We start from the raw sequence: 25,575 nt of genomic DNA, 5'->3' as shown, positions 1-25,575 counted from the left end.
ACCCAGCCAAGGAGGCATCGGGCTGCTAGGGGAGCCCCCAACGCCCCATCCCACACCCACCCCGCACAGCTTCCATTCGATCTGTGTGTTAGTTTTATTTCCTTTGCTTTGGTCTATACAAAAAAAAAAAAAAAAACCAATAACCAAAAACATAAAGCGATAATAATAAAACTCTCTGCTGGGACCTCCCCCAGCCCCCCACACCCACGTGCAGGAGGTGGTGGTGGGTTCGAAACAGGAAGGGGAAGAGAAAGCCCCTCACCGCACACCAGAGGGGTCAGCCAAGAGCACTTCTCAGGAGTCAGCTAGGGCGGTGGAGTGGGTGGGACGGGGCGGGATGGGGTGCCAGGGAGCTGTCCCCAGAGCTCCCAGGAAGGGGCCAGGTCCGGTTGAGTGTCCTGGAGAGAGGAGCAGGCAGTGTCCTGGAGTGGGGGACTCACTCTCCGCGTCTCCATCCCATCTCCTTGTCGGTCCCTGAACTTTTCAAGACAAGCTTTGGATTCTGGGATTTGGGGCCTTGAACCTGGGTCCTGGACACCCCAGGGGCTCGGAACAGTCGGTCGGCTGGAGTTCGGTGAGAAAATCAGGCCCGGGGGAGGAACCAAAGCTCTGTGGGGCCCAGGCTGCTGGAGTCAAGCCGCCTGGGCTGGGGGGTGGGGGTGGGGGTCGGGGGGTGATTGCCAGGTGGGGGAAGAGAGCAGGTGATTGAGTCTAAAGCTTTAGTTCCGGGGCCACAGAGGTGGGGAGGGGGTGTTGGGCCCTGGACCCACGGCCCAGGACAGAAAAGCAGGAGCAGATCACCATCCCAAGAAAGACGCTACAGAGGACCTCTGGAGGCGTGGGGTTCGGCAAGAAGTCGCAGCCCCGCTCCCCTGGGCTCAGGCACTTTTCTGTCTCGCCCCATCGCCTGCACGGAGAGCCTCTCAGATGAGGAACCGCACCTGGGGGGTGAGGCAGACACAGAGAGGTCAGGGCAGGCCTCTGTCCCCTAGGAGCTCGTCCCCCCCGCCAGGTCACCCACCCACTACCCACAAAGGGGCAGGACTCCCCACCCCCTCAAGATAAGAGAGTAAGGTAGGCCACAGACACCTTCCTTGGCGGGTGCTCGACAGCAAGGGACCCACATTCATCCCCCCCCCCCAAAAAAGAGCCAAAGGTTCCAAGGAAACATGAGAGGGCCTCTTCCATGAGAAGCAGGTTCCAGCAGGGGGTGGGGGGGAAGCGTGTCTCCACAGCCTGCAGGCACGACAGAGGGCACCGTACTGGAAAGGAGCCAGCTAGGCCAGCATGTGGTCCGCCGCAGGGTAGGGGGGCCTCAGGCCGTCGCTGTAGGTGTCGATGGGATAGTCTCCGTCCATGTCCATGTGCATGTCCAGAGGGTCCAGGGGCACGTCACTCGAGTACATGGGGCGGTAGGTGGCATCCATGTCTGGGGAGGAGAAGGAAGGAGGACCTTCTAAAGTCTGTAGACCACCCTGCTGGACAGCCCTCCATCCATCTGCCGTGGGCCTGACCCCGTCCTCAAACTCCCACATCAGGGGACCTCCATGGGGATATCTGTGGATTCTATATGGTGTCTGCCACTGGGGACACAATGCCCCCTTCGCTCACACCCACAGACGTCCCACGCCCCGGGCTCTTGGGGGTCCCTGAGGAACTCTGCACACACTTACCATCTGCGTAGGGTTCATTGATGGGGATCATGCTCTGGGCCTAAGGAAAGAGACAGAGAAACATTGAGGGAAGGGAGAAGGGCGGAAAATGTAGGCTCTGGGCTGGGGGTGGGCGGCTGGAGGTGCTTCTAGAAAAGGGGGCCGGGGGAAAACAAAGACCCCTTGAAAGAACAGAGGATGGAATGCGGTTATTCAGTGCCTCCGTGGACCCCTCCTGTCAGGCACCTCCTGAGCGTGGAAGGTCCCACCATTCATGCTTGGGGGCACCCACAGAACTAGAGCAGCCCTGGGGACGGGAGTGGACCCGGGATCAGGGCAGCCGCTAGCCTATAGAGCACCTCCATGCAAGTTAGAAAAAGGCACCCTGCCTCAAATGCTTAGAATGTATAGTGTGGACAAAATAAAACTACCATTCTGGCAGGTCAAAATCAGAAAGACAGTTCAACCTATTACTTCCGTCTGCTAGAAATTGTCGTGGATGATCCAATTATAAAATAAAAATCAGGGTGCCTGGGTGGCTCAGTCGGTTAAGTGTCTGACTCTTGATTTCGGCTCAGGTCAGGATCTCATGGTGATGAGATCGAGCCCTGCCTGGGGATCCACACTGAGCATGGATGGAACCTGCTTAGGATTTCTCTCTCCCTCTCCCTCTGCCCCTCTCCCATTTGTGCGCATATTCACATGCACTCCCTCTCTCTCAAAAAATAAAATAAAATAAAAATTTTAATTAAAAAATTTAAAGAAATAATTACAAAATAAAAATCTATGAGGTAGACAGTATGACAGGAGCCCCCTTAAAAGTGCTGTCTTTGTGCAGTGTGCAACTTGCACAACCAGACGTCACAGTCCAACCCAGGATACTCACGGCCTCCCAGGCAGCTGGGTCATGCTTGAAGAGGGAGTTGGTGAGCTCCACAGACACACGCTTACGATAATCTGGGTTCTTGTCCTCAGAGATGCGGAACAGGACAGCGGCAGCATAGGTGGCTGAGCAGAGAGGAAAGGAAAGACCAATTCAGGTGCCTGCCTCCACTCTGGCTGGAGGACTAACACTCAGCCCTCCTCTGTTACCCCCTCGCCCACAGCACAGCCCCTCACCTGTGCCCTCGTTGCGAGAGTGCAGTAGCTCCATGAGTGGGGACGAGGCCCCCTCGGCATCAATGGCATCAGCTGCCTCCTTGTCCTGGGCCAGCTCACACAGCACCCCGGCGGCTACACGCTGGATGTTCTCCACTGATGAGTACAGGAGCTGGGCAGAGGGCATGCAGGGTGGGGAAGGGGTGGAGGTGGATGAGGGGTAAGGCAGGCAGGGGGGCAGCCTGCCTCCCAGCCCTGTCCATCTCTGCCTCCCTTTTCTGGATTTAACACAAACTCATACTAGAAAGGGTAGAAAGTCTAAGAAAGGTATAAAGAAACAGAAAGAAAGCCAGCCATGATTCCCCACCCACATACAGCCTCTCTTAATACACTGGCATATTTCCATCAGATTTTTCTCATAGTCCTGTTTTTTTATCTATAATTTTTTAAGTTTATTTATCCATTTTGAGACAGAGAGAGAGAGAGCGTGTACACATGTGCACATGAGCAGGGGAGGGGCAGAGACAGACAGAGAGAGAAAATCCCAAGCAGGTTCCGCGCTGTCAGCAAAGAGCCCCATATGGGGCTCAAACCCATGAACTGGGAGATCACGACCCAAGCCGAACCCGAGTCAAATGCTTAACTGACGGAGTCACCCAGGCACCTCATTATCTATAAAATTTGATCTATAAACATTTTTGGGGGCGCCTGGGTGGCGCAGTCGGTTAAGCGTCCGACTTCAGCCAGGTCACGATCTCGCGGTCCGTGAGTTCGAGCCCCGCGTCAGGCTCTGGGCTGACGGCTCGGAGCCTGGAGCCTGTTTCCGATTCTGTGTCTCCCTCTCTCTCTGCCCCTCCCCCATTCATGCTCTGTCTCTCTCTGTCCAAAAATAAATAAAAAACGTTGAAAAAAAAAAAATTAAATTAAAACATTTTTGATGTTTATTTATCTTTGGGAGAGAGAGAGAGAGAGAGAGAGAGAGAGGAGGGGCAGAGAGAGAGAGGGAGACACAGAATCTGAAGCAGGCTCCAGGCTCTGAGCGGTCAGCACAGAGCCTGACGTGGGGCTCGAACTCCCAAGCTGTGAGATCATTATCTGAGCCGAAGTCGGAGGCTTCACCGACTGGACCACCAAGGCACCCCTAAGATTTTGTTTTGTTTTGTTTTTTTTTTTTTTTTCAACGTTTTTAATTTATTTTTGGGACAGAGAGAGACAGAGCATGAACGGGGGAGGGGCAGAGAGAGAGGGAGACACAGAATCGGAAACAGGCTCCAGGCTCCGAGCCGTCAGCCCAGAGCCTGACGCGGGGCTCGAACTCACGGACCACGAGATCGTGACCTGGCTGAAGTCGGACGCTTAACCGACTGCGCCACCCAGGCGCCCCAAGATTTTGTTTTTAAGTAATCTCTACACCCAACGTGCAGCTCAAACTCACAACCCAGAGATCAAGAGTCTCATGCCCCACCAACAGAACCAGCCAGGCACACCCCCCCATAGCATGTATTTTGATACTTTGATTCCTGTTTGTTTGGGGTTTTTTTTTTACCTAACATTGTAGCATAAGGCATTTTCCTACATTATTAAAAAACATTTCCTAGAAATCTATGAGCTCATATTGATAAGAGAAAAAGAGTAATGCTAAAAAGCAAAACAATAACAAAAACAAAAAAAAAAACCCATTGGTCACAATAGGAGGTCACAACAGTGCCAATCCCTCACTCTGAACTCTAAAGGGAAAAAATTTCTCGGGGAGCCTGGGTGGCTCAGTCGATTAAGCATCCAACTTTGGCTCAGGTCAGGATCGCACACTTTGTGGCTTTGAGCCCCAGGTTGGGATCTGCGCTGACAGCTCAGATCTTGGAGCCTGCTTTGGATTCTGTGTCTCCCTCTCTCTCTGCCCCTCCCCCGCTCACACACGTGCTCTCTCTCTCTCTCTCAAAAATAAACATTTAAAAGCAAATTAAATAAATAAATAAATAAATAAATGGAAAAATTTCAAAAGCAAAAATTCATTAACATTGCTATATATGGCCATATGATATAATGGCCATTCTTTTTTATTTTTTTATTTTTAATTTTTTTTTTAAATTTTTTTTTAATGTTTATTTATTTCTGAGAGAGACAGAGACAGAATGCGAGTGGATTAGGGACAGAGAGAGAGGGAGACACAGAATCCGAAGCAGGCTCCAGGTTCCGAGCTGTCAGCACCAGAGCCCGATGCGGGGCTTGAACTCACAAGCTGTAAGATCATGACCCGAGCCGAAGTTGGACACTCAACCGGCTGAGCCACCCAGGCGCCCCATGGCCATTCTTTTTTAAACCATTCCCTTATCATTGGACATTCATTTTGTTTTCAATTCTTATAAGTAACATTGCGATTGTTGGCTATAGGTATACATTTCCGCCACATTTTAAATTAATAAATAATTATCCCATAAGACTTGTACTACTTAGTCAAAGGATATGAATATTTTCAGGCTCTCTATATAGATTGTAGAACTGCCTGCCGGAGAGGTTTTATCATCTTCTCTCCTCACCGGCAGGATATGGGACTGCCTATTTCATCACATCTTTGCCAGCACAAGGCACTCCCGTTTTTTTTCCTTTGCCAGTTTGATAGTGGAAAATTGGATCTCACTGGGAATGTGAGCTTCTCTTCTTTAAACTCCTGGGGTTGGGCACTGTTTATGAGCCACCTGGGAGCTGCTTCTGCCTCTGCCCATCTAACCCCCGGGGTCTAGTATTAATGAGCTCTTTTATATGAAGGATATTAGACTCTTGTCTATTGTGATACCTGGAAACATTTTCCCAGTTTGCTGTTGATTTTTTTATTTTTATTTATTTATTTTATTTATTTTATTATTTATCTTATTCTTTTATTTTGAAAAAGAGTATGAGTGGGGGAGAGGGGCAGAGGGAGAGAGAGAATCTTTTTTTTTTTTAAGTTTATTTTGAGAGAGAGAGAGAGAGAGAGAGAGAGAGACTGTGTGTGTGTGTGTGCGTGTGTGTGTGTGTGTGTGTGCACGCACGTGCATGAGTGGGGGAGATACAGTTGAGAGAGAGAGAGGGAGAGAATCCCAAGCAGGCTCTGTGTTGTCAGCACAGAGCCTGACACATAGCTTGAACTCACAAACGGTGAGATCGTGATCTGAGCCGAAACTGAGTCAGATGCTTAACTGACTGAGCCACCCAGGCACCCCTGTGTCGACTTTTTAACGCTTTTTAGGCTGTTTCTGACATATAGATGATTTTAGTGGTTATGTGGTTGAATCTTAAGCTATTTTTTTTCACTTGTGATCTCTTCCCTTGCTTTTGAGTTTGGAAAGCCTTTCCTATTCAGGGATTTGCTAAGTGGTCACTCCTGGCGTGGCCACTTTCCTCCAAACTCCTCCAAACACCTCTTGACGCCTGGCCCAGAGAGGCTGCCAAGCTCCCCCTTTCCGCAACGGGGATGCGCGGGGACTGGAGGAAGCTCTCCTGCCTCCCTGCCCCAGACTCACCTGCACAAACAGGGGGATGGTGTTCAGCCGGAAGATCTCCATGCGGTTCATGGGGTCCCGGGCGAGGATGTGCAGGGCTCCGGCACAGCCCTCCACGATCTCCTCCATCCTCACGCCGTCCTGCATAAGAGGAGGCGGTGGGACATTGCGACAGATGGCCCTTGGACGTGGCCGCACGCCCCCACCGTGACGATCTGACAAACCTCACCGGTCCTCATCCACCACAACCTGCTTCCGCATTTACACACACGTGCACACACATTCACAAAAAGGCCACTCCGACCCCTGGGGACTGACCGTGTATGGCTGCTGTGTGCCTGCAGCCACGTGGCGCTGGGCATCCTGGTGAGCCTTGACCAGCAACTGCACGAGGCGGGGAATGACCGCTGCCTCCTGCAGAGGGGCATGGTTGGCTGGACACAGGGCCAGATTCCTGATCAGGCCGATGGTTGCCTGACAAGCAAAAAGGACAACAATCAGGGACATTTCTTGGGCATCTGGAGAATCCCAATTTCCCAGCACCATCTCCTCCTTCCCTTGTCGTCTCTGTTTGCCAGACCACGAGACCACTCCCAGCCCACGTCCCTTATTCCATAGGATCGGTGGAATAACTCTAACAGCTCCTGTCTAACTCTAACAGCCCCTGCTAAAATGAAACCCCATTCCAGAACATGCTACCAGCCCCAGGCCCTGACTCTCACCCTTGCCCCTTCTCTCAGTACCCCTTCTCCCCCAGACACCAGAGTCTTACCCCTTTCCCAGTAATTCCCAAACCCTGCTTGGTTGACCCCCCAGCTTCCTGCTTTAGTGACACTCGTATTGTGATCAATCCTCAGTGAGGCCGCTCTGGGAAGAAGCCTCCTCCCCAGGGCCCCCGTCTCCCAGGGGCCACTCTGGCCTTCCAGGGTCCCTCGGGTTCTTACAAAGCAAGCTCTCATCTCATCTGACTCTCAAAACAAGCAGCCAAGAGAGCAGGGACAAAAATCACGAGAGCTGGGGACGTGAGCACAAGGTAGATGACCTGCCAAGGTCACTCTGCCACTTAGCTGCTAAGTCAGACCCTCCCCCCACCTCGGGCTCGCAGCAGGGACCAACCCGCGGGAAGGGCCACACACTACTGCTTTTTTTCTCACTATGGATTTTGAAAATTCAGTGTGTAACTACTTAGAGGCATTCTTATCCGTACTGTCAAAACTGTCTACAATTTCGCCAGTGGGAGTCCTTGCCAGCTGGCCCTCCTCTACCCAGGCAGCAACCTACAGAGAAGGCTGCACCCCTTCACGCCCTTAATCCCTATGGCAGACACTAAGTGTCCCCCCCCCCACCAGAACCCTTTCTGGTTTTTGTCTTTTTAGTATCCCTTCTGAGTTGTAGTGGGACACAAGGTCTTCAGGACACATGAGGCTTTGCCAGCTTCCTTGTACCTAGATGTGGCAACGTGATCAAGTTCCAAACTGTGAGCCGAAGCCACGCGTCCCTTGGACCAGCAACATTACCTGGGACCGCGTTAGAAATGCAGCGTCTGGCGGCCACCCCAGCCTATGGACTCAGGGCCCATTAGAGCGGCTTTGCCTGCACTGATTCGGCACCTAATCCCGACGGCAGAGAGCTCCTTCCCCTCGCCCGGCCCCCACGGCAGCCACAATAGGTACCTTGACCAGCGGCCACTGGTTGGGCTGGTTGAGCAGCTTGACGATGGCCGGGATGCCGTAGTTGAGGCGCACGGAGTTCTGGGCCATCTCGGCCTCCGGGTGACGGCTGGTGAGGTGGCGCAGGGCGCAGACCGCAGGCTCCGTGATGTCGTCCTTGTCGCCGGCACGCAGGATGGCGTGGATGAGAGCCTCCACGCCGCTGTTCTGGGTCACCAGCGTCTTGTTCTTGCTGTTGTTGCACGTCAGGTTGGACAGCGTGCCCGTGGCGCAGGTGAGGACATTGACGTCATCCACGCTCAGTTGGTTCACCAGTATCTTCAGCACGCTCTCCAGGCCCTCCTGCGGGTTGTGGGGGAGGCAGTGGAGAGTGAGGGGGGATCCCCCACTCCCAGAAGTCTTTCCCAAATACGTCCGAGGGCAGCAAGATGAACTCACGGTCTGAAGCCCACCCAGCTGACAGCCACTGGGTCCTGCCTGCGTGCCCAGAAATCTTCATCCCTGTGATTCTGCCGACACCCCACGGGAAGGTGGTACTATCAGGGCGGTTGAGGGGCTTGCGCACAGACCCACCGCCAGCGGGCCAGCTCCAAAGCCAGGCCTGACTCCAAGTTCGTGCTCTTCCCTCCACCCCCCTCCTGCCCCTCTCTGCATCCTCAGAGCCAGGCAGGGCCAGGAGGAAGTTGTTGAGGAGGCCACATGCCTTGGTGGCCCAGCTGACCCATTTTTCCCAGCTTCTCATCTTTCTGGGTCTTTGCTGCTGCCCCCTCAGCGGTCCCCAGACCAAATCCACTTTCAGGAAACATTCCTGCCCCAGAAGCCGCACTTCTCTCAGTGGAGCCACATGGGCCTTGTGAACAGAAGGCCCCCAGGCTCTGGGATGACAGTTCTGGGTTCAAATCCCATCTCTGCCAATTTACTACCTGTGAGCGAGGGCCATCATGTAACTCCCTGGGACTCTGTTTCTTCACCTAACCAACTGGGTCTCACATTCCACTCCAGTTGTTGAAAGACATAAGCGAGCCAATGTTCACAAGTGCCTAGCAGAGTCCAGCAAGTGGCCAGAGCTGAATAAACAGCCTACGGATGGGGGTAGGGGCCTCTTAGGAACGGTAGTCAGGTTGGAAAGGGAGAGCAGGAGTCTTGTCCTAAAACTGCATTTTTCTTTAAGTTGTGTTTTTAGCCAGCAGAGGCCCCAAGCTGTCTCTTGGTGTATTACTGTTCCTCGCCACCGGGTCTAGGTCAAAACTATTCCCCTGGTACCATCTGGGAACGTGTGGCTTAGGAACATCAGTGCCTTCATCTATTCTCCTTCCTGAATCTTTTTTTTTTAATTTTTTTAAATGTTTATTCATTTTTGAGAGAAAGACAGAGACAGAGACAGAGACAGAATGCGAGCAGGGGAGGGGCAGAGAGAAAGGGAGACGCAGAATTCAGACAAGGCTCCAGGCTTTGAGCTGTCAGCATAGAGCCCGATGCAAGGCTCGAACTCACGAACCTCGAGATCATGACCTGAGCCGAAGTCAGACGCTTAACTGACTGAGCCACCAGGGACCTCTCCTTCCTGAATCTTTAGCAGTGATTAGAACCTTAAGCTAAAGGGATGAGGGTCTGAAGGGTATTTCCAGCCTCAGCCACAACAGGGCAAGATTGCGAGGCCTCAGGCCTCCCACGGTTCCTGAGGTCAGAGTCCCAGACAGGAGCGTGCATGTGGCAAGAGAGGAGGACAAGGTGGCTGAAGAGGTGGACCCAGGCCCGAACGCCTCCCTCACCTGTTTGGTGGCCACGTCCGAGAGATTACGCAGGGTCCAGAGGCAGTTCTGTACGAGGCGGGGGCTGTTGCTTGTCAGGTGTTTGCCCAGGGCCTGCATCCCACCTGGGGCACAGAACAGGGGGCATGTCAGCCACGGGGAGCATGGCTGGCCAAGCCTGGCTGCTGGACAAGGCCTTCACCCTGCCCCTCCTGGCCACATGGGCCATACTCACCAGCCTCCACAATGGCGGGCTTATTGCTGGGACACACAGACAGCACCTTGAGCACGCGGCTGGTAGTCCAGAGCAGCTTCTCATAACTGTAGTTGCGCATGATCTGCACGAGGGCCTGGGGTCCTCCGTTGGCTAGGATGATGAGCTGGGGTGGCGGGGGAGACAGTGGAGGACAAGCGTGAGACAGACAGGAAATACGACAAGGAACAAGGAAAGGGTTGGGGGTGACAGAGCTGTCATTACTGAGCTTCAGCCAAAACCCGAATAGCTTTTGTGACTGGCAAAGAAATCCAAAATTTTGAAAAAAGGATAATACACAATGCTGACAAGGATGAGGTGAAATGGTACTAACATATACCACCACCAATGACATTGTAAATAATACAATCCTTTCGGAAAACGTTCCGGAAACCTGGGTAAAAGCTCAGAAACATTAAAAATCCTTCGCCCCACTGATGAAAAAATTTTCTATTCCCTGGGAAAAGCTGTGTGCCCAAAGATGTTCGTTACCGCACTGTTTATAAGGGTGGAAAATTGAGAGCAATCTAAATGCCCTCAGAAAAAAGTCTCGGGCCTCCACTTAATGAGATGCTATTTGCCCCTACAGAGGGTGCTTTTGAGGATGATACAGCAACAACAAACAAAAAAGAAAACGTAGGAAACAGATGCAAAGTTGCACATTTGCCATGACTACAACCACGGACAAATATGCCCACAGGGTAGCACTGCAGGAGGCACGCGGAGACAGCAGTGGCTGTGAGGACGGTGCCTTTTTTCCTTTCCTTTTCCCGATCCTCAAAATATTTCAGTTACATAACGAGACATGTACAGCTGCATGTACTCATGTATTTAACCTAAAAATGGTGAGGGGGCAGTGGCCGGAAGCTGCGGCGGGACAGAAGGCGATGCGCGGGAAGGCTGCGGCTCTTGGCTGGGGGCGGGGCGCAGCCCACCTTGCTCTCCTGGTTGCCGTAGGCCAGGAGCTGCAGGCAGTCGGTGGTGATGGCCAGGAACTTGGGGTTGTTCTTGTTGAGCAGGGGCACCATCTTCTGCAGCCCGTCTGCCAGGCGCACCGCCATCTTGGCGCCCTCCTGGTAGAGCAGCAGGTTGTGCAGCGTGGTGATGGCGTAGAACAGGACCGACTCCACGGGGGAGCTGGGAGGGTGGGCAGGGGGTTAACAGGAGTCGGGGCCCTGGCATAAATGCAAGCTAACCTCCCCCAGGAAGCCCTCCCCTTACCAACACCCCTGTAGACATAGCCCTTTACTAAAATCTCTTTGTCCCCTGAGCCCAGCCCCACTCTTCTGCATGGAGCACACAGCACCGTCCCTCTCCCCACTGGGAGACCACAACTCTTCCTGCTTCTGGGCTCCTAGCCCAGTGCTGAGTGCCTGGTAGGTCCCCTGGACATCTGTCTCTACTAACTAACTACCATATGGGAGGCCGTGTGCTAGAGAGGTCCTGCAAAGGGTCGGAGGGGGAGGTCAGAGTATCTCCAACCTCGAGGAACTCACAGCCCAGGATGGAGGTAAGGAAAAAGGCCAATCAATATTAACAGGATGGGAAAGATAAAGGTGGCAAGGGCCTTTGCACATGCTGTTCCTTCTGCCTGGAATGGCCTTCCCTTCACCTACACAGGCCAAGCCCCACTCATCCGTCAACCCCCTGCTGCTAAAGTGCACAGTGTCTCGCGGCTCTGAGAAATCCTGGACAGACCTCTGCCCTAGCCTATACTGTATCCTAATAACTGACGTGCCAGTTACATGCCTGCCTCCCCTGCTGGGCTGTGAGTAGCTGGGCACCAGGACTGGGCATGGTCCTCTACCTGGCACATGGTAGGGCTTCAGTAAATGTTTGAAAGGGCGAGGAAAGCCCCAGTATCCCACAGCAAGCAGGGGCAGTCACCTGAGCATGCGGACCAGGGCAGGGATGCCACCTGACTTGAAGATGGCCAGGAGCCCCTCGCGGTGGTGGGAGAGGTTATGCAGGATGCTCGTGGTGCAGCGGGCCGTGTCCAGGTCACTGGTGTTCTGCATCGTACGCACCACGGCTGCCACCAGCTGGGGTGAGCCCATCAGCGCCCGCCGCGACGCCTCCTTCTTGGACAGCTGGTTCACGATCATGGCTGCCTTGGTCACTACCACCTGAGCGGTAGAAGGGAGGATGGGAAAAAGTGAGCAGACGGGCCGGGCTGGCTGACACTGGAGATGGAGGGGCCAGGTGACCCCTCCACAGAGCTCGGAGGGACGCGGGTCAGTCTTTCCCCGCCGATGGGGCCCCAGGTAGGGCCATCCCCTGCAGACACCTGACCTTTACCCCCCTCTCTGCCCTGCCCCCACCCTGGCCAGGCCCCTCACGGACCGGGTCCTCATCGTTGAGCAGTTTGGTGAGTTCGGGCAGGGCCCGGGTGGCCAGCTCGGCGTCGTCCTGGTAGTTGATGAGATGCACGATGGCTGACTTGAGCAGCTGGGACGGCTCGGCCAGCCGCTGCAGGTTGGTGGCCTGCCCCTCCACCTGGGTGGCCAGCAGCAGTGAGCTGTCTTCACCTGTCACGCCAGGACACATGGCCTCCCGCACCCGCTTGGCTCTGGCCGTCGTGGACATCTGGTACTCCAGGTCTCCTGGGGGCCAACGGGCAGGGACTGAGCTGCAGGAGGTGGGTTGGGTGGGGGGACACTGGGGAGCAGGGCAGGCCTTGCGGACGGCCCACCTGAGTTCTGTGGCCTCGCTCCCTGCCCCCCGCCGACCAAAGCCCCGGGACACCACTCGCAGTCCTGCCTCTAACAGAGGGGAGGTCACCATTGCCCCAGTTACATCAGCTGTAAAATGGGGTGCCACCTGTTCTGTCCATCACAGGGAATTCTTATGGGAATTAAGTGAGATAATAGTTGTAAACTGCTCTGCAAAGAAAAGATGTAGTGCAAATGTCACTACCAAACCGTGAGTGAATATTACTATTCATATGAATAATTAACATTTTTGGAGTATTTGCTATGTGCTTAGCTGTGAATTAAATGCTTTCCTTATATTTTCTCAGTTAGTCCCACCATAACCCTACAAGATAAGTACTATTATTATCTCTACTTTACAGATGGGGAAACTGAGGCACAGAGCGCTTATAGGAGCCCAAGCTGGGGTGTGAACTCAGACAGCCTGACTCCAGAGCCCAAACCCCAACCCAAGGCCCCTCCCTTAACAATCAGGTCGGGGTAGCATGAGACAACCTAAGTCTCCTTTCAAGTCTGATATCTCATGACTCTAATTATATCCTCATCATCTCTAAAGGAGGCAACTCTCCCATTACATAGGCTAGCAAATAGAGGCCCAGAGGGCCAGCCAGTATCATACAGCAGATCAGAGGGAAAGTCGGGACTGTGGGTTTCAGAAAGCAGGAGGTGGGTTCTCAGCTCAGACTGCAGGTTCCATCCATCCCTGGGTGGGTCCAGGAGTCCCACGGATAGGTGCCCACGCTCCCCAGGCAGCCCTACCCTGGCAAGTGTCCCAATGCCCTGGGGGGAGACAGGCGGAGGCTCCATCCCCCAGTTAGTGGGGGAAGGAGACACCGCTGGGCTTTCCCACCTGGGTGCTGTACTTGTAGCTGTCAACACCACGCCCTGGCCGGCCCTGCCAAGCCTGCTGTCAGGGAGGAGACCCCCAGGGGCAGGGGCTGAGCTCCACCCACACGGCCCACCCTATACCTTCCCCAGCTCCCACAGCTCATCCCGCTCAATGTTCGGAGCCCTGAGGACAGCTGCAGACAGCAGTCCTAGGGCTCGGATACTCCTCTCCCCGAGAGAGGCTAGTACCCTGGCCAGTGTGGCATCCCCACTCCTAAGCCCCAGAGCTCAGGGCCAGAAGCCAGGTTGTCACCCCCCCACCTGGCCTCAGCCTATCTACAGGTCTCCTCCTAGCCCCACCAGGGGCCCTGTCTCCACATCAAACTTGAGGCTCCTGGAACAAAAGGACCATCTTCCCCTATAGTGCAGGGGTCCCCTGAGGGCAACAGTGATGCCTCCTCATTATACTGTAAGTTCATTGAGGGCAAGGACCACACACCTTCAGACAGGCGGGCAGAGTCTATGCTCCCCCCTCTGTACTAGAAGTTCAAGGAATAGGAATCTGCCTCCCTCTCAGATGGGGGCACCCTGAAGTAGCTGTGCCTCCTCCCTCAGAGGGGAGGCCCCCTAAAGTCTGTCTCCTTTGGCCCTGACTTCCCTCCAGTGTCCAGGCTGGTTTTCTGCTGAGATATTTCGATGTAATAGTTTCCATGAAATAGTCCCCAGGGATCCTGACCTTGGCTCTGGGGCACCTGAGTGTAGGTGGTGGTCTTCTTGAGCGTGTACTGGCGCCCGCAGGCCTCATCCTCCTCCATGATGCCCTTGCTACTGACCGAGGGCACACAGGTGTTGGCCCCCGAGTGGATGCCAGAGTCATAGGTGTATGTCTGTTGCCACTCAGTCACCTTGATGGGTTGTTCGATCAGGTTCATCACCTCCATGGTGGTTGCTGGGGACACAAAGGAGGGGCAGGAAATCAGCTGGCTCCAGTGAGGCATCCCATCATCTGGTCCAGCCCCCAGCTTCAGCCCATCCGCAGGCCCAGGGAGGGACCGCCCACAGTAGGATACCCAGGTGTGAGTCCTGGGCTTCGATCTCTGACCTCCAGCCCAGGGTGGAGTGAACCCCATGGGGAGTGGGGCAGTAAGAGCAGTTGCCACAACCCAGCCCTCGGCAGGCTCACCTTGCCGTCCCTGCCCAATGCTCCCAGAGCAGGAGGCACTCAGGGCCTCCGGCAGCTTCTGGGGTTCCGCAGACCCACCCCCACGCACTGGGGCTCCCTGGGAAAGTCTGTGGTGAGGCAGCTGCACTCTGAGCATTGGACAGGAAACTGGGTGGGGCAGGGAAGCAGTCAGACAGGTTTCTCTGGAGAGCCCCGGAGGCTGCTGGGAGAAGTCCAAGGCTCCCTTGGAGACTCTGGGATCTCAGGATCTTTCCTGAAGATGGGGCAGGATCACAAGTGATCCCAGAGGCCCGAGCCCTAAGACCCCTGTCTCTCCAGCACCCCAGTTCCTGCCAGGCTTTTCCAGAATTCCGTGCCCCACTGACCGGTTCAAATAACAGCCACATACCAATTCACCTCTCCGCAGAGCCCAGCCCTCATTTGCAAAATGGGGTAACAGCACCTCCCTCGCGGGTTGTTGTGAGACCCAGATTGGTGAAGGACCCAGCCTGGTGCCTGGCACGTAGTAGGTGCTCCGTGTTGGCGGCCACGGCCATGTATCAGTGCTTCCTCTCCCTCAGGGATGTTTTCCCATTTCTAGTCTTCCTAGAACCCAGGCTAGAGATGAGAGGTGGGGCAGGCCTCAGGAGGGGTCACTGCTTTTCAGGCACCCCTCCTGCTCTTTGCAGGGACTTGGGGACCCTTGAGGTTAATGAATCACTGGCCCTACTCTGTTCCAGGGTAGTGAATTCCCACTTGGCCCACTTGGCTTCCCTGCCTTGGGAGCTGATTCAGGAGGAGAGGCGAGGCGAGGCAAGGCGTGCTCCGGTTGAGGGCCGGCCTTGTGCCAAAGCTTTCACTGATGCCTCAGCCCCACAAGTGGGTTTTGAAGCATATGTTCTGCCCCCGCCCCATTTACAGACAGGGAAACTGAGGCTCCCCAGGGGAGGTGGCACAGTGGAGAAATGGCAGAGCTGGGACCAGGCACGGGCCTGAGTGACCCCCAAGTCTGTGGCCTTTGCACACACAGTGTGGCCTCAGACAGCAAGCAGACCACGGGCCAGTCCACCCATGACAGTGAACAGTACTCAGCACCTCAAACCCATGGTCCCATCGTGATGGGGGACCGGGTGAGGTCAAGGGTGGTTCAGCTGGTTTAGCCTGACCCCACCCCAGGAACAAAGATCACCAGGGATACGTCTTCCCAGCGCCACCTTCGAGGAGGAGGCTGACTGAGCCTTCGGGCCTCCCTGCCTTTTATGGCGACATGGGCTCCTTCCCTGCCTGTGAGCGCACCTGGAGCAGGCAGAGGCAGGAGCCAGCCCAGCTCCCAGCCGCCTCCTCCTCTCCTCCCTTCACCCCGAGTGACTCAGAGTTTCGAGCTGACAAACAGAAGCAGGCCCAGAACACCAGACAGCAGGCTCCGTGCCACCAGATGCACCCAGCTGCTTCCCAGGCCTCGGCCAAGTGTGGCTATTTCAGGAGGAGCCCCCTCCCCCGCCCCCACCCTAACCACACACCGCCCAGCACTCCTGCCTTCCGGGGTGGGAGACAGAAAGAAGAGAGAAGTTTGGAGGAGCAAGCTTGTCACTGAGCCGCCATCGGGGAGGAGAAACCTCCAGGGAGGGGGCAGGGGACATCCAAGCTCTGCAGAAAGAAGGTGAAACTGTATCAGGATATGCAGTTGCGTTAACCCTGTAAATGCCACCACGCGGGGGCAGAGGGTTGAGCGGACATCTGGGCACTGAGCCTCAGTCAGATCTGCTCCGGACAAACTGGAAATCTCCAGTCCTGATCAGGAAGAATACCCCATCTGAGCCAGAAAGAGCCCCTCCCCAGCAGAGATCGTAGCCTACCCCTGCAGCTTCTGGGCCCAGGCAGGGGGTCGCGGGCCTCACCCTGAACCTCAGGAATCAAACACCCTTCCCTCGCCACCCCCATATCCACCGGGACCACCAAAGTCAAGGCTGGCCATAGGTGGGGCGTTTTGCCAGCAGGCCTCTCACCACCCCTCCCAGCTCAGGCTTGGAGCCAAGAGAAGCTGAGGGCTGGGCAGCTGCCCAGGGCCAGAGAGGGGCCACACGGAGGTCAAAGGATCCATGGGGGAGGGGACACTCAGCTGCTTTTACTATCAAATGAGTCTCGTGCTTGCCTCAAGGCTACCGGGCAGGCATTTTATTATTCCCAATTTCCAGCTGAGAAGACTAAGGAACCACACTGAGAAAATGGCAGTGTTCCGCTCAAATCCAGGCCTGCCTCACTGCACACCAGCCCACTAAACAGGGCAGCTCCCCTCGCTCCTAACAAGGGACCTGGGGAAAGAGGGACACCCTGCAGTCAAGGAGGGGCAGCCAGGCCCAGGTGTAGAAGAGAAGGCGGCCCAGCTGATCCGGGAGGAACGCTGATCCCTAAGATTCTGGGCATAAGGAACCCCGCTTCCCACGACCAACGAGAAAGCCGAGAGGGTGGGCAAGGTGAGAGTCGGGACACAGTTCAGAGCGGACACACTCCAGAACTCTTTTGGAGGAAAGCATCTGGGGAGAGAGAGCTACTCCGGCAACAGGAAGGTCTAGAAGTCAGACGGCGCGGGCAGGACAGTCAACCAGCCCCCACCTTTCTCCTCACCGACTCCCAGGAGAGGCGGAGGAATGAATTCTCCCACAAGAAGCAAAAGTGCCGCTTTGGCAGTTCCCAGGGCGGAGGGGGCCGCACCCAGCCTGGTGCCGCCCCTCTCTGCCCTGGACCTGGAGTGAGACCCGCCACAATGCCCCTGGACAGAGCCAGGGTGGAAGTGGGTGAGACAGACATGGCCCTGCCCACGCACTCAGGCCAGAGATGGGCAGCGCCGGACACAGGGCGTTTTCTGAGTTGCATGGGGGGCCTTTGTTGAGCAGCACGATCTATTGTTGGCCACACAGGAGGCCGAAGCGGCTCAGAGGTCACAGGGTGGGGTGGGGGACAGTACAAGGGGCAGGAAGAAAGCCTGGGCCCTGGATGGGGAGTGCAAAGGAGCCTCCCTCCACTGGTCTACACTGGGTAGGAATCTGCAAGCAAGCTTTGGACACACCCTGCCCTTCATTCCTGCTTCCTCCCCAGCATGGCCAACCCAGCAGGCCAGCAGTAGGCACTCTAAGTCCAACACGGTCCCAGTCCCAGCAGAGCGTGGTCCAGTCCGGGCATTAAAAACAACTGCCATCGGCATGATCTCACAGTTCGAGAGTTGGAGCTCCCCGTTGGGCTCTGTGCTAACAGCTCAGAGCCTGATTCCTGCCTCGGCAGGAAGCTGTGACTCCTTCTCTCTCTGCCTCTCCCCCACTCACGCTGTCTCCCCAAAAAATAAATAAATGTTAAAAAAAATAAAAATAAAAATAAATAACTACCACCAGGGCGCCTGGCTGGCTTTCAGTGGAACATGCGACTCTTGATCTCAGGGTTGTGGGTTCGAGCCCCACTTAGGGTGTAGAGATTGCTTACAAATAAAATCTTTTAGGGGTGCCAGGGGGGCTCAGTTAGTTGAGCATCTGACTCTGGCTCAGGTCATGATCTCACAGTTCGTGACTTCAGGCCCTGCATCGGGCTCTGTGCTGACAGTGCAGAGCCCTTTTTGGATCCTCGGTCCCCCTTTCTCTCTGCCCCTCCCCTGCTTGCACTCTCTCTCTCAAAAATAATCATTAAAATAAAAAAACAAAAAAGAAAGAAACCTGTTTTAAAAAAATCTTTAAAGAAAATTTGAAAACAAAAAACTGCCACCAGAGCTACCTCAGGCCCCTGCCGCCACCAGCACCGCCATCGCCATCGGGGCTGGGCTGGGCTGCAGGATGCCAAGTGTCACTAAAAGACCTGGGAACGAGGATAGGAATGGGCCGCCCAAGAAGCGTGCTGGAAGCAGGCTTAGACACACTGCACGAGGGAGCTAGAAGTGCAGGCAGAGCCCTCCAGAAGCTCCTTGGGCCAGTGGCCAGGATCCTATGCAAACTCCGATCACGGGCTCAGACAGTGACAGAGGAAGGGGGCTATGGGTAGGGCAGGAGAGCATGTGAGTCAGGGAAGGGGATCCATCCATCTGGCTGTGTGCCCATGGGCAAGTCGCCCGATTTCCTTAAGCCTCATATTCCTCATCTGCAAAGTAGAGATGATCAAGCCGCCCCTTTCTTCAGACCGTATGTGGATCGTGGATCTAACACAGCCGTGACCATGGAAGCCCTCTGTTGGCGGTCAAGACCCAGGGAGGCCTTCTTCTATTAGCAAAGCAAAGAAATGGCAGAGGAGGAGGCCAGCGGAGTCGGGCCTGCTTTTTGGGACCTGGGAGCCAGGACCCAGGGAGATCTGCCTCCCAACCCTAAGCCAGAGCCCCGGGGTGGGGTGGGGGGCTGGGTAGGAGGAGTTATATCCGGTCTGGGAGAGGAGGCCAGGTGGAGACGCTGCTCTGCCCTCTCCCCTCTCCCCAGTCACATGTGCTGCTTCCTGCAGCCAGGGGCGGTGAAGCCAGTGAGGCCTGGACATTCCCCACATAGCAGCCCCAGGAGAGGCTGGGCTGAGCAGGGTCACAGCCCCCACCCTTCCCCGCTGTCTCTGACTCCAGCAGAGATTTGACCAGCCGTCCCAAGCAGACAGAAGCAGACCCCAGAAAAGGCCAGAGACAGACATGACTGCTTCCCTTGTGAGCCCTGTCTACCTCATCGGGCTGGGACTTCTCAACTAGGCCTCTCCCCTCAGACTAGGGGCTCCAGGAGGAAACACCCCACCAGACTAGAGGTTCCTTAACAGAGACTGCGGTCTCTCCTTTCAGAATGGTCGTCCCAAGCTGGCAGAGACCGAAATGGGTGCCACCTATGGCCAGGGCCCTGGGGACAGGACAAGACAGAGGAGACCATCCTCCCGGATGCTTCCAGAGGAAAACCCTCACTTCCAGTCTGGAGGACAGCCCAAGCTGCTGCCCAGGACTGGCTGGGGGTGGGGGAGGCTCAGGTCAGACCGTCCCAGCCGCTGTTTGTTTTCTTCCTTCTGGGCTCCTTCCCAAAGCAAACAAACCAGGGTGGGGAAATGAAGGGAACTTGGAGGAGAGGGAAATGCGGGGCCAGGTGGCTTGGCCCTGGGAACCTCCGGACTCCCCCCCTGGAGAGGGCTCCAGCTGGGGCTCCGGTCTCTGCTGGTGACCCTCTGAGGACAAAAACCTAAACCAGCGGATGACCCCAAACCGGGGCTCCTGGGAATGGAAAAATACTTCACCCAGCCTCAGAAAATAGCCAAGGGTGGACCTGCGCCAGGGACCGTATGGCACACAAGTGCCCCCATGGGGGGACTCGGGCAGCCCTGACCCCAGCTGGTATCCTCTCCTTAGGGGGTGGGTCCCTAGGGTTTCATTCTGTGAGGATCTGCCCCCCCCCAACCCCGCTGCCCCCCCCCCCCCCGACCTTCTCCAGGAAGTACAGGAAAAAAACCCACTATTAGTTCCCTGTTCTGCATTTGCTGGAGAAAACTAGGATTCGGAAGAAGGTTTGGTTAAAAATTTGTTATTGTAGTCAGAGCATGAGATCATCAAGATCGAGGCTAAGAAAGGAGAGGATGCTAAGAAAAAGAGAAAGGAAAGAAATGTTAGCGGTGGGATCATGGGTGATTTTCTTTTTCTTCTTTTGTAAACTTTTCTAAACTTTCCAATTGTTTTTCACAATGATCAGATATTACTTTTTCAATCAAGAGGGAGGAGGACTCACATGGACCAAATTCCTCCTCACCCCCAAATAAGAAGCAGACTGATTGCCCAGTGTCATCCCAACTCTCCCTGTCCCTGTCCAGGCCTGCCACTCAGTCCAGTGTCCCCACAGTGGGGAAGGGATGCAGACCTGTTAAACCCATACTCTGCGAGTCACAGAAAGCTGAGCTTCCTGCCCTGAGGTCCCCCAAAGGCTGAGGTGCCAGGAGGCTGAGCAAAGAGCTTTCTCTTCAGGCCTGGCCAAGGAAGTTACTAGAAATTGGGGCAGTCCATGCCCCCAGACCTCCACCAGATTCAACCGTGTCCCAAGAGAGAGGCCTCAAAATGTCACTTGCAGGGACACAAACCCGGGTGACCTGGCCCAGCCACACTTCTCTTTCTCTTCACAGGAGTCACAGGGCCGGCCGGCTCATGGATACCTGTCCCTCTCACTGCCAGGACTCTCTTCTCCCCAAAGACACAAGACTAGGAGTTTCCCCAGGGACCCCTGCAGACCTCAGACTGGCACCAGAGGTACTGACTCCTGCCTGCCCTCTCTCCTGGGCAGGACGGCCCCCCTCCAGCTCCCATAGACAGAGCCCTGCTTCATCCTCCTCAGAGAAGAGTCTATTCTGATCTTTCATTGCTCTCTCTCACTCAGCAATGCAAGATCTCATCTCTAACAGACAGGAAGTCCTTCCTCTTGTCTAGCCTCCACTCCATCCCTAAGAGCATCAGTCCCAATTGCTCGTGTCCCCAGGGGTGATGGAAAACTGCAAGCCTGGCACCCCCTTTATAGCATCAGCCGGGGCTGAGATCACTCTCTTTCCTTCTCGGTCACATCAAGTGCCCTCAGCCTTCCATTCTCCAGGATCAATAATCACCATGTCTTGGGTCCCCTCTGGACCTCAAGGGATCTAGAAGCCCAGTGCTGATGACATTGGAGCCCAGGCTGCACCCACACAGATGGAGGCCCCATTTCCCAGGCCCATCCTGGTGTCAGGTGCCCAGTGGGCAGAGGTGCCAGGAACCAGGAAGCTCTGAGAGGACCGTGACACCAGTGCCTCCCTCAGGGACCAAGGCTCTGGCTGACCCCGCTCCCATCATCAGAAAGGCCCGCCTGGCCTCTCAGTCGCCTGGCCCCAGAGCAGCCTGGCAGCACGGACTGGTACAATCCTGCAGGACGTGGCCCAGTCCTAAATCTGACTCTCATTTCTGTCTACTCTCCAGGGACCAGCCCTCCCCCCCCCTTATCTTGGCACAGGCCCAGCCCCCAGCAAAGCAGGAAGCCCCACTTCCTCTACAGGGACAAACCCAGGGCAGCCGAGGGTCTGGCCCAGCACAAGCCCAGAGGCAGCAGCAATTTTGACCTTTGCCTCCTCTCTCCCCCACCAGCCTCTTCCAGACATGGCCACTGCCCCTGGCCTTGGGGAGAGAGCCCCCTCCCCCAGGAACTAAAACCCAAGCCAGGGAGGTTTCAGAGGGCTGGAGGCTAGGACATGAGTCACCCCCTCCTGACCAACCTGCCCCCACCTTCACCACCCACACATACCTTCCTGGGTCATTCAGAATTCTCCTCTCCCCAAACTCCCAAGCAGAGGCTCTCAAAGACAGATCACAGATTCATCCCAGGGCTGCAGTGGGGCGATACAGCAGGATGAGATCTGGGCTTGGAACCAGAGGATCCAAAGGCTAGTCTTGGCCCTGCTTGGGTCTCGCTATGCAACCTTGAGCAAGTTACTTAACTTCCCTGAGTTTCAATTTCCTCATCTGCTGAATAGGATAATGATACCTGCCTCTAGGGATAGTCATGAAGTGAGAACAGTTGATGAAAGTGCTTGGTATCTGTAAAGTCCTCCCTTACTTTTTTAGCCACCATTTATCAAGTACTTATTGGGTTGATTATTCCCATTTTGCAGAGATCACTGAGGCTCAGAGAGATGAAGTGACTTGACCAACACCACACAGGTTAATGAGTGACAGAGCTGGGATTCAAACCCAGCTCAGTCCACGCCCAAATCACTGCGCTCAGAACCGCCCTACTGTGACATCTTCCCAACTGTCCATGGACAATCACTCTGTCTCATTCTCAGGTGGATCCTCTCTGCAACCCCTCATCAGTACCTGCCCCAGGGAGGGAATCCTTCCTACACACTGCCCCGAAGCCCAAACAGAGGTTCCAGAGGGCTGGAGATGGGGGCGGGGCTGGGGCTGGGTAGAGAAGGCTCCTGTCACCCAAGCTAGGGCTTGATCTAGCAAGAAATGACTAATGGGGGGGGGGGGGGGGCGCCTGGGTGGCTCAGGGGGTTAAGCCTTGGACTTCGTCTCAGGTCATGATCTCACAGTTGGTGAGTTCAAGCCCCAACGTCGGGCTCTGTGCTGACAGCTCAGAGCCTGGAGCCTGCTTTGGATTCTGTCTCCCTCTCTCTCTCTGCTCCTTTCTCACTCATCCTTTCTCTCTCTCTCAAAAATAAATAAACATTTAAAAAAAATGACTAATTGGGTCCTACCTTTTCCCCCCTCTACCTCCCATCCAGTGAATCACCAGTTTCCACCAGGTACCCCTAGAGATACCTCCTCAGTATTATCTTTTCATCACAGCCACAAACCAGATTAGCTAAACTAATCATTTAACCGATGTAATTATAATGCCTGCCCCTCCTCCACTTTGGCCCACAGAAGAGGGAAAACAGGTTATTTTTGCCCAAATTCCATCTCCTTGTGGTTCCCCAGAGGTACACTGCCCACTAGAGCAAAAGAATGGGTTCCCTCCTCCGCCTCCCCCTAACCCAGGGCATTCTACGGGGGCTGGTCTGACCCCTTCCCACTGCCCCAACTACAACCACCAGAGAGGTGGCAGGTCTTCCCAAAGGAGTTAGGCGAAGCAGCCCTGATTCCCCCAATACTCCCTTCACCCCAGGACCAAGGGAGAGCCTGGCTTTTTGTATTTCCCCTCTGTTCCCCAGGAGGCTGGCATCCAAATCCCTACAAAAAGACCACACTTTAGATTTTTAAAAACCAGTGCTGAAAGCCTGGTGATCTCCAGCTCTGCCCCGGGGAAGGGGTTCTCAGGAAACCAGGGTGAGGGCCCGTGCTCATGTTGCTCTCCTGAAACCTCCCCCTGCCCCCATACCTTCCTCCTGTCCCACTTTCCCCACGCAGCTCTCTCAGGAAGGAATGGCTGGGGAACGGACTGCAAAAGCCTCCAGAAGGAATGCACCTTCAAAATCCAGAAATCAAATGGAGACCAAGCCCCAAGCTCCACACTCTTCCGCCTCAAAACCCAGCCAGCTATATAACGTGGGGGGATGGGGTAGAGGAAAAAAAGGCTAGAACAATCGCTCCCCCCCACCCTCGTCAATTTGGCCCTGCCCTGCCCCACCCCCATTCCTGGGGAGGGGGGCAAAGCTGGGGAGAAAGCCACTGGCGCCGGCCTCAAGCGAGGGGGTGTGGTGGTCCCCGGAGACAGGAAGAGAAGGAAGAAGCTGCTTCCCCTTTGCCCCCCTCCCCCCACTGCCCCCTCGGGCCCCAGGGGCCCAGCAAACAGGATGGATGTGGGGGCAGGGAAAACAGGGTCAGAGCGCAGACACCAGCCCCGGTTCAGCTTGGCCAGCTGGGAGAGGAGGCCTTGCCCCAAGACGGACCCCCTAAGCCTGGGGAAAGCCCTGGAACAAGGAGGCAGGAAACCCCGCAGTGAAAGCTGCCGTGAATACTTCCTCCTGGAAAGTTTGTTTGGGGTGATTTGTTTCGACAATAAGAGGTTAGAGAAGAAGAGTAGTCCCGTTCCCCTATCGACACTCTGGAAGCAGCAGCTACTGGAAACTGGGCCAGTGAATTTTCCAGCCATGCCCGACCCCTCCGCCCAGACCCCAGTCCGAGCCACGGGTGCCAGACACCAGCTGGGCGCGGAGCCGGGCCCCGCGCCAGTCCCGCTGTCATCGCATCCCACCTCCGCCGGCGCAGCCCTAACACGGCACCCACCGGGGCGGAGGGAGTCGCCGCAGGTACAGTACCGACGAGGCCCGGGAGCTGGAGGGCAGGGCCTCTGGACTCCGTGTGCTCACCTGCTCCGCAGGTGGGGCCCGCGTCGCTGGGAAAATGTGCGCTCGGCCCCCACAGTTGGGCAAGCCGGGCGCAGACAATAGGGCCCCACCCAGGCCTGGGGGAGTAGAGAGGGAGGGAAAGCGAGGATGACGCGTGAGGTGGGGTGAGAGTGGCCCCAAAGACACCAGCGGCAGCAAGTTTCCCGAACTGTGCATTCCTGACTACAGAGTGAGCCCTGGGACGCAGACGAGTAGGGCAAAGTCTCCCTCGCCAGCGTCGGGGCGAGAGTCGGGGACGCGGCGTCGGGCGAGCTCCACGGGCCCCAGGTCAGGCGCGACCCCACAGCCACCTGCGCTCATCCCTCCCCGCCCTTCTCAGATCTCCAGCTCACGCAGCCCCCAGCGCAATCGGCCGGAACCTCGCGCCCCCTAAGTGGCCGCACCCAAGGGTCCCAGCGCGCCCCCTGCCGCCGGTGCAGGGTGGCGCTCCCCGGCTCGCGCCCTCACCTGCCCCGTGACGGCGGGGATCGGCCTCTCGGCCGCTTGCCGCCCTTCCCTCGCCCCAGCGATCCCTGCCCCGATCGTCCGCACCTGCGTGTGGAGCCTGGCCGGGCTGGGTAGGGGTCGGGCCGGGCTGGGAGCCGGCGCGGGCAGCGAACTGAGCTCGGCGCGCTCGGGCGGCGGCTGCTCCGGACTCTGGCCAAGGCAGCAACTCAGTAACCGAACAAAAGGCGAAGGGACCTGACAGCCAAGCCACGCCTCTCGCCCCCTCGAAGCTCCGCCCCTAAGGAAAACGCCCACCCGCTGATGAGGGTTCACTGGCTGCCTCCCCTGACTGTCCCATCGAGGGGCGGAGCCTCACGCCCAGTTCTCTTCCACCGCCGCCTCTGTTTATCCGCTGGCCATTGGCCCCAGGGACTGCTAGTCGCCTCTGGGGACGGCCTCCAACTTGAGGTTCCATCCGCACTCCGCACCTATTGGCAGACAGAACGTTACTTCCTCCTGATTGGACAAGGAATTGTCAGTAAGACTAAGGAAAGAACAAATGGGGAGGATGGGGTGTGTCTTGCCCCACCCTAGCTCTGAGCAGGTGAGACTCATTACTCTCCCCTTCCCCCTACCTGTCCAACAGGTGAGTCAGGAGGCGCCATGGGAAAGGACAGACGCCTTCACAGGGCAGCCAACTCAGCGTCAGGCATGATGCTTCTTTGGGCTTATTCACCCTTGCCACAGAGT

The 25,575-nt window shown here is 55.9% G+C and overlaps 1 protein-coding gene across 2 annotated transcripts; it reads right to left on the bottom strand.

Moving 5' to 3' along the window:
* Window positions 1–80: 80 nt before the first annotated feature.
* On the bottom strand, window positions 81–25,079 carry JUP (junction plakoglobin). Of its 2 annotated transcripts, none has more exons than XM_058702861.1 (15): window positions 24,931–25,079; window positions 14,179–14,391; window positions 12,247–12,506; window positions 11,791–12,029; window positions 10,839–11,040; window positions 9,886–10,030; window positions 9,672–9,775; window positions 7,903–8,241; window positions 6,548–6,703; window positions 6,251–6,370; window positions 2,772–2,922; window positions 2,539–2,660; window positions 1,674–1,713; window positions 1,264–1,429; window positions 81–941 (listed from the first exon to the last, which is right to left on the bottom strand). In XM_058702861.1, the coding sequence occupies exons 2-14, from the start codon at window positions 14,381–14,383 to the stop codon at window positions 1,278–1,280; spliced, it is 2,235 nt and encodes a 744-aa protein (XP_058558844.1). In that variant the 5' UTR covers window positions 14,384–14,391; window positions 24,931–25,079; the 3' UTR covers window positions 81–941; window positions 1,264–1,277. The 2 variants fall into 2 exon arrangements, with proteins under 2 accessions (XP_058558844.1, XP_058558845.1); XM_058702862.1 differs by having other exon boundaries at window positions 24,847–25,074.
* Between the last annotated feature and the right edge of the window lie 496 nt (window positions 25,080–25,575).

The sequence above is a fragment of the Neofelis nebulosa genome, chromosome 16 (genome assembly GCF_028018385.1).
Source record: "Neofelis nebulosa isolate mNeoNeb1 chromosome 16, mNeoNeb1.pri, whole genome shotgun sequence".
NCBI classification, from domain to species: domain Eukaryota; kingdom Metazoa; phylum Chordata; class Mammalia; order Carnivora; family Felidae; genus Neofelis; species Neofelis nebulosa.
The sequence above is the reverse complement of the archived record's forward strand: the minus strand, read 5'-3'. Positions and strand labels throughout refer to the sequence as shown.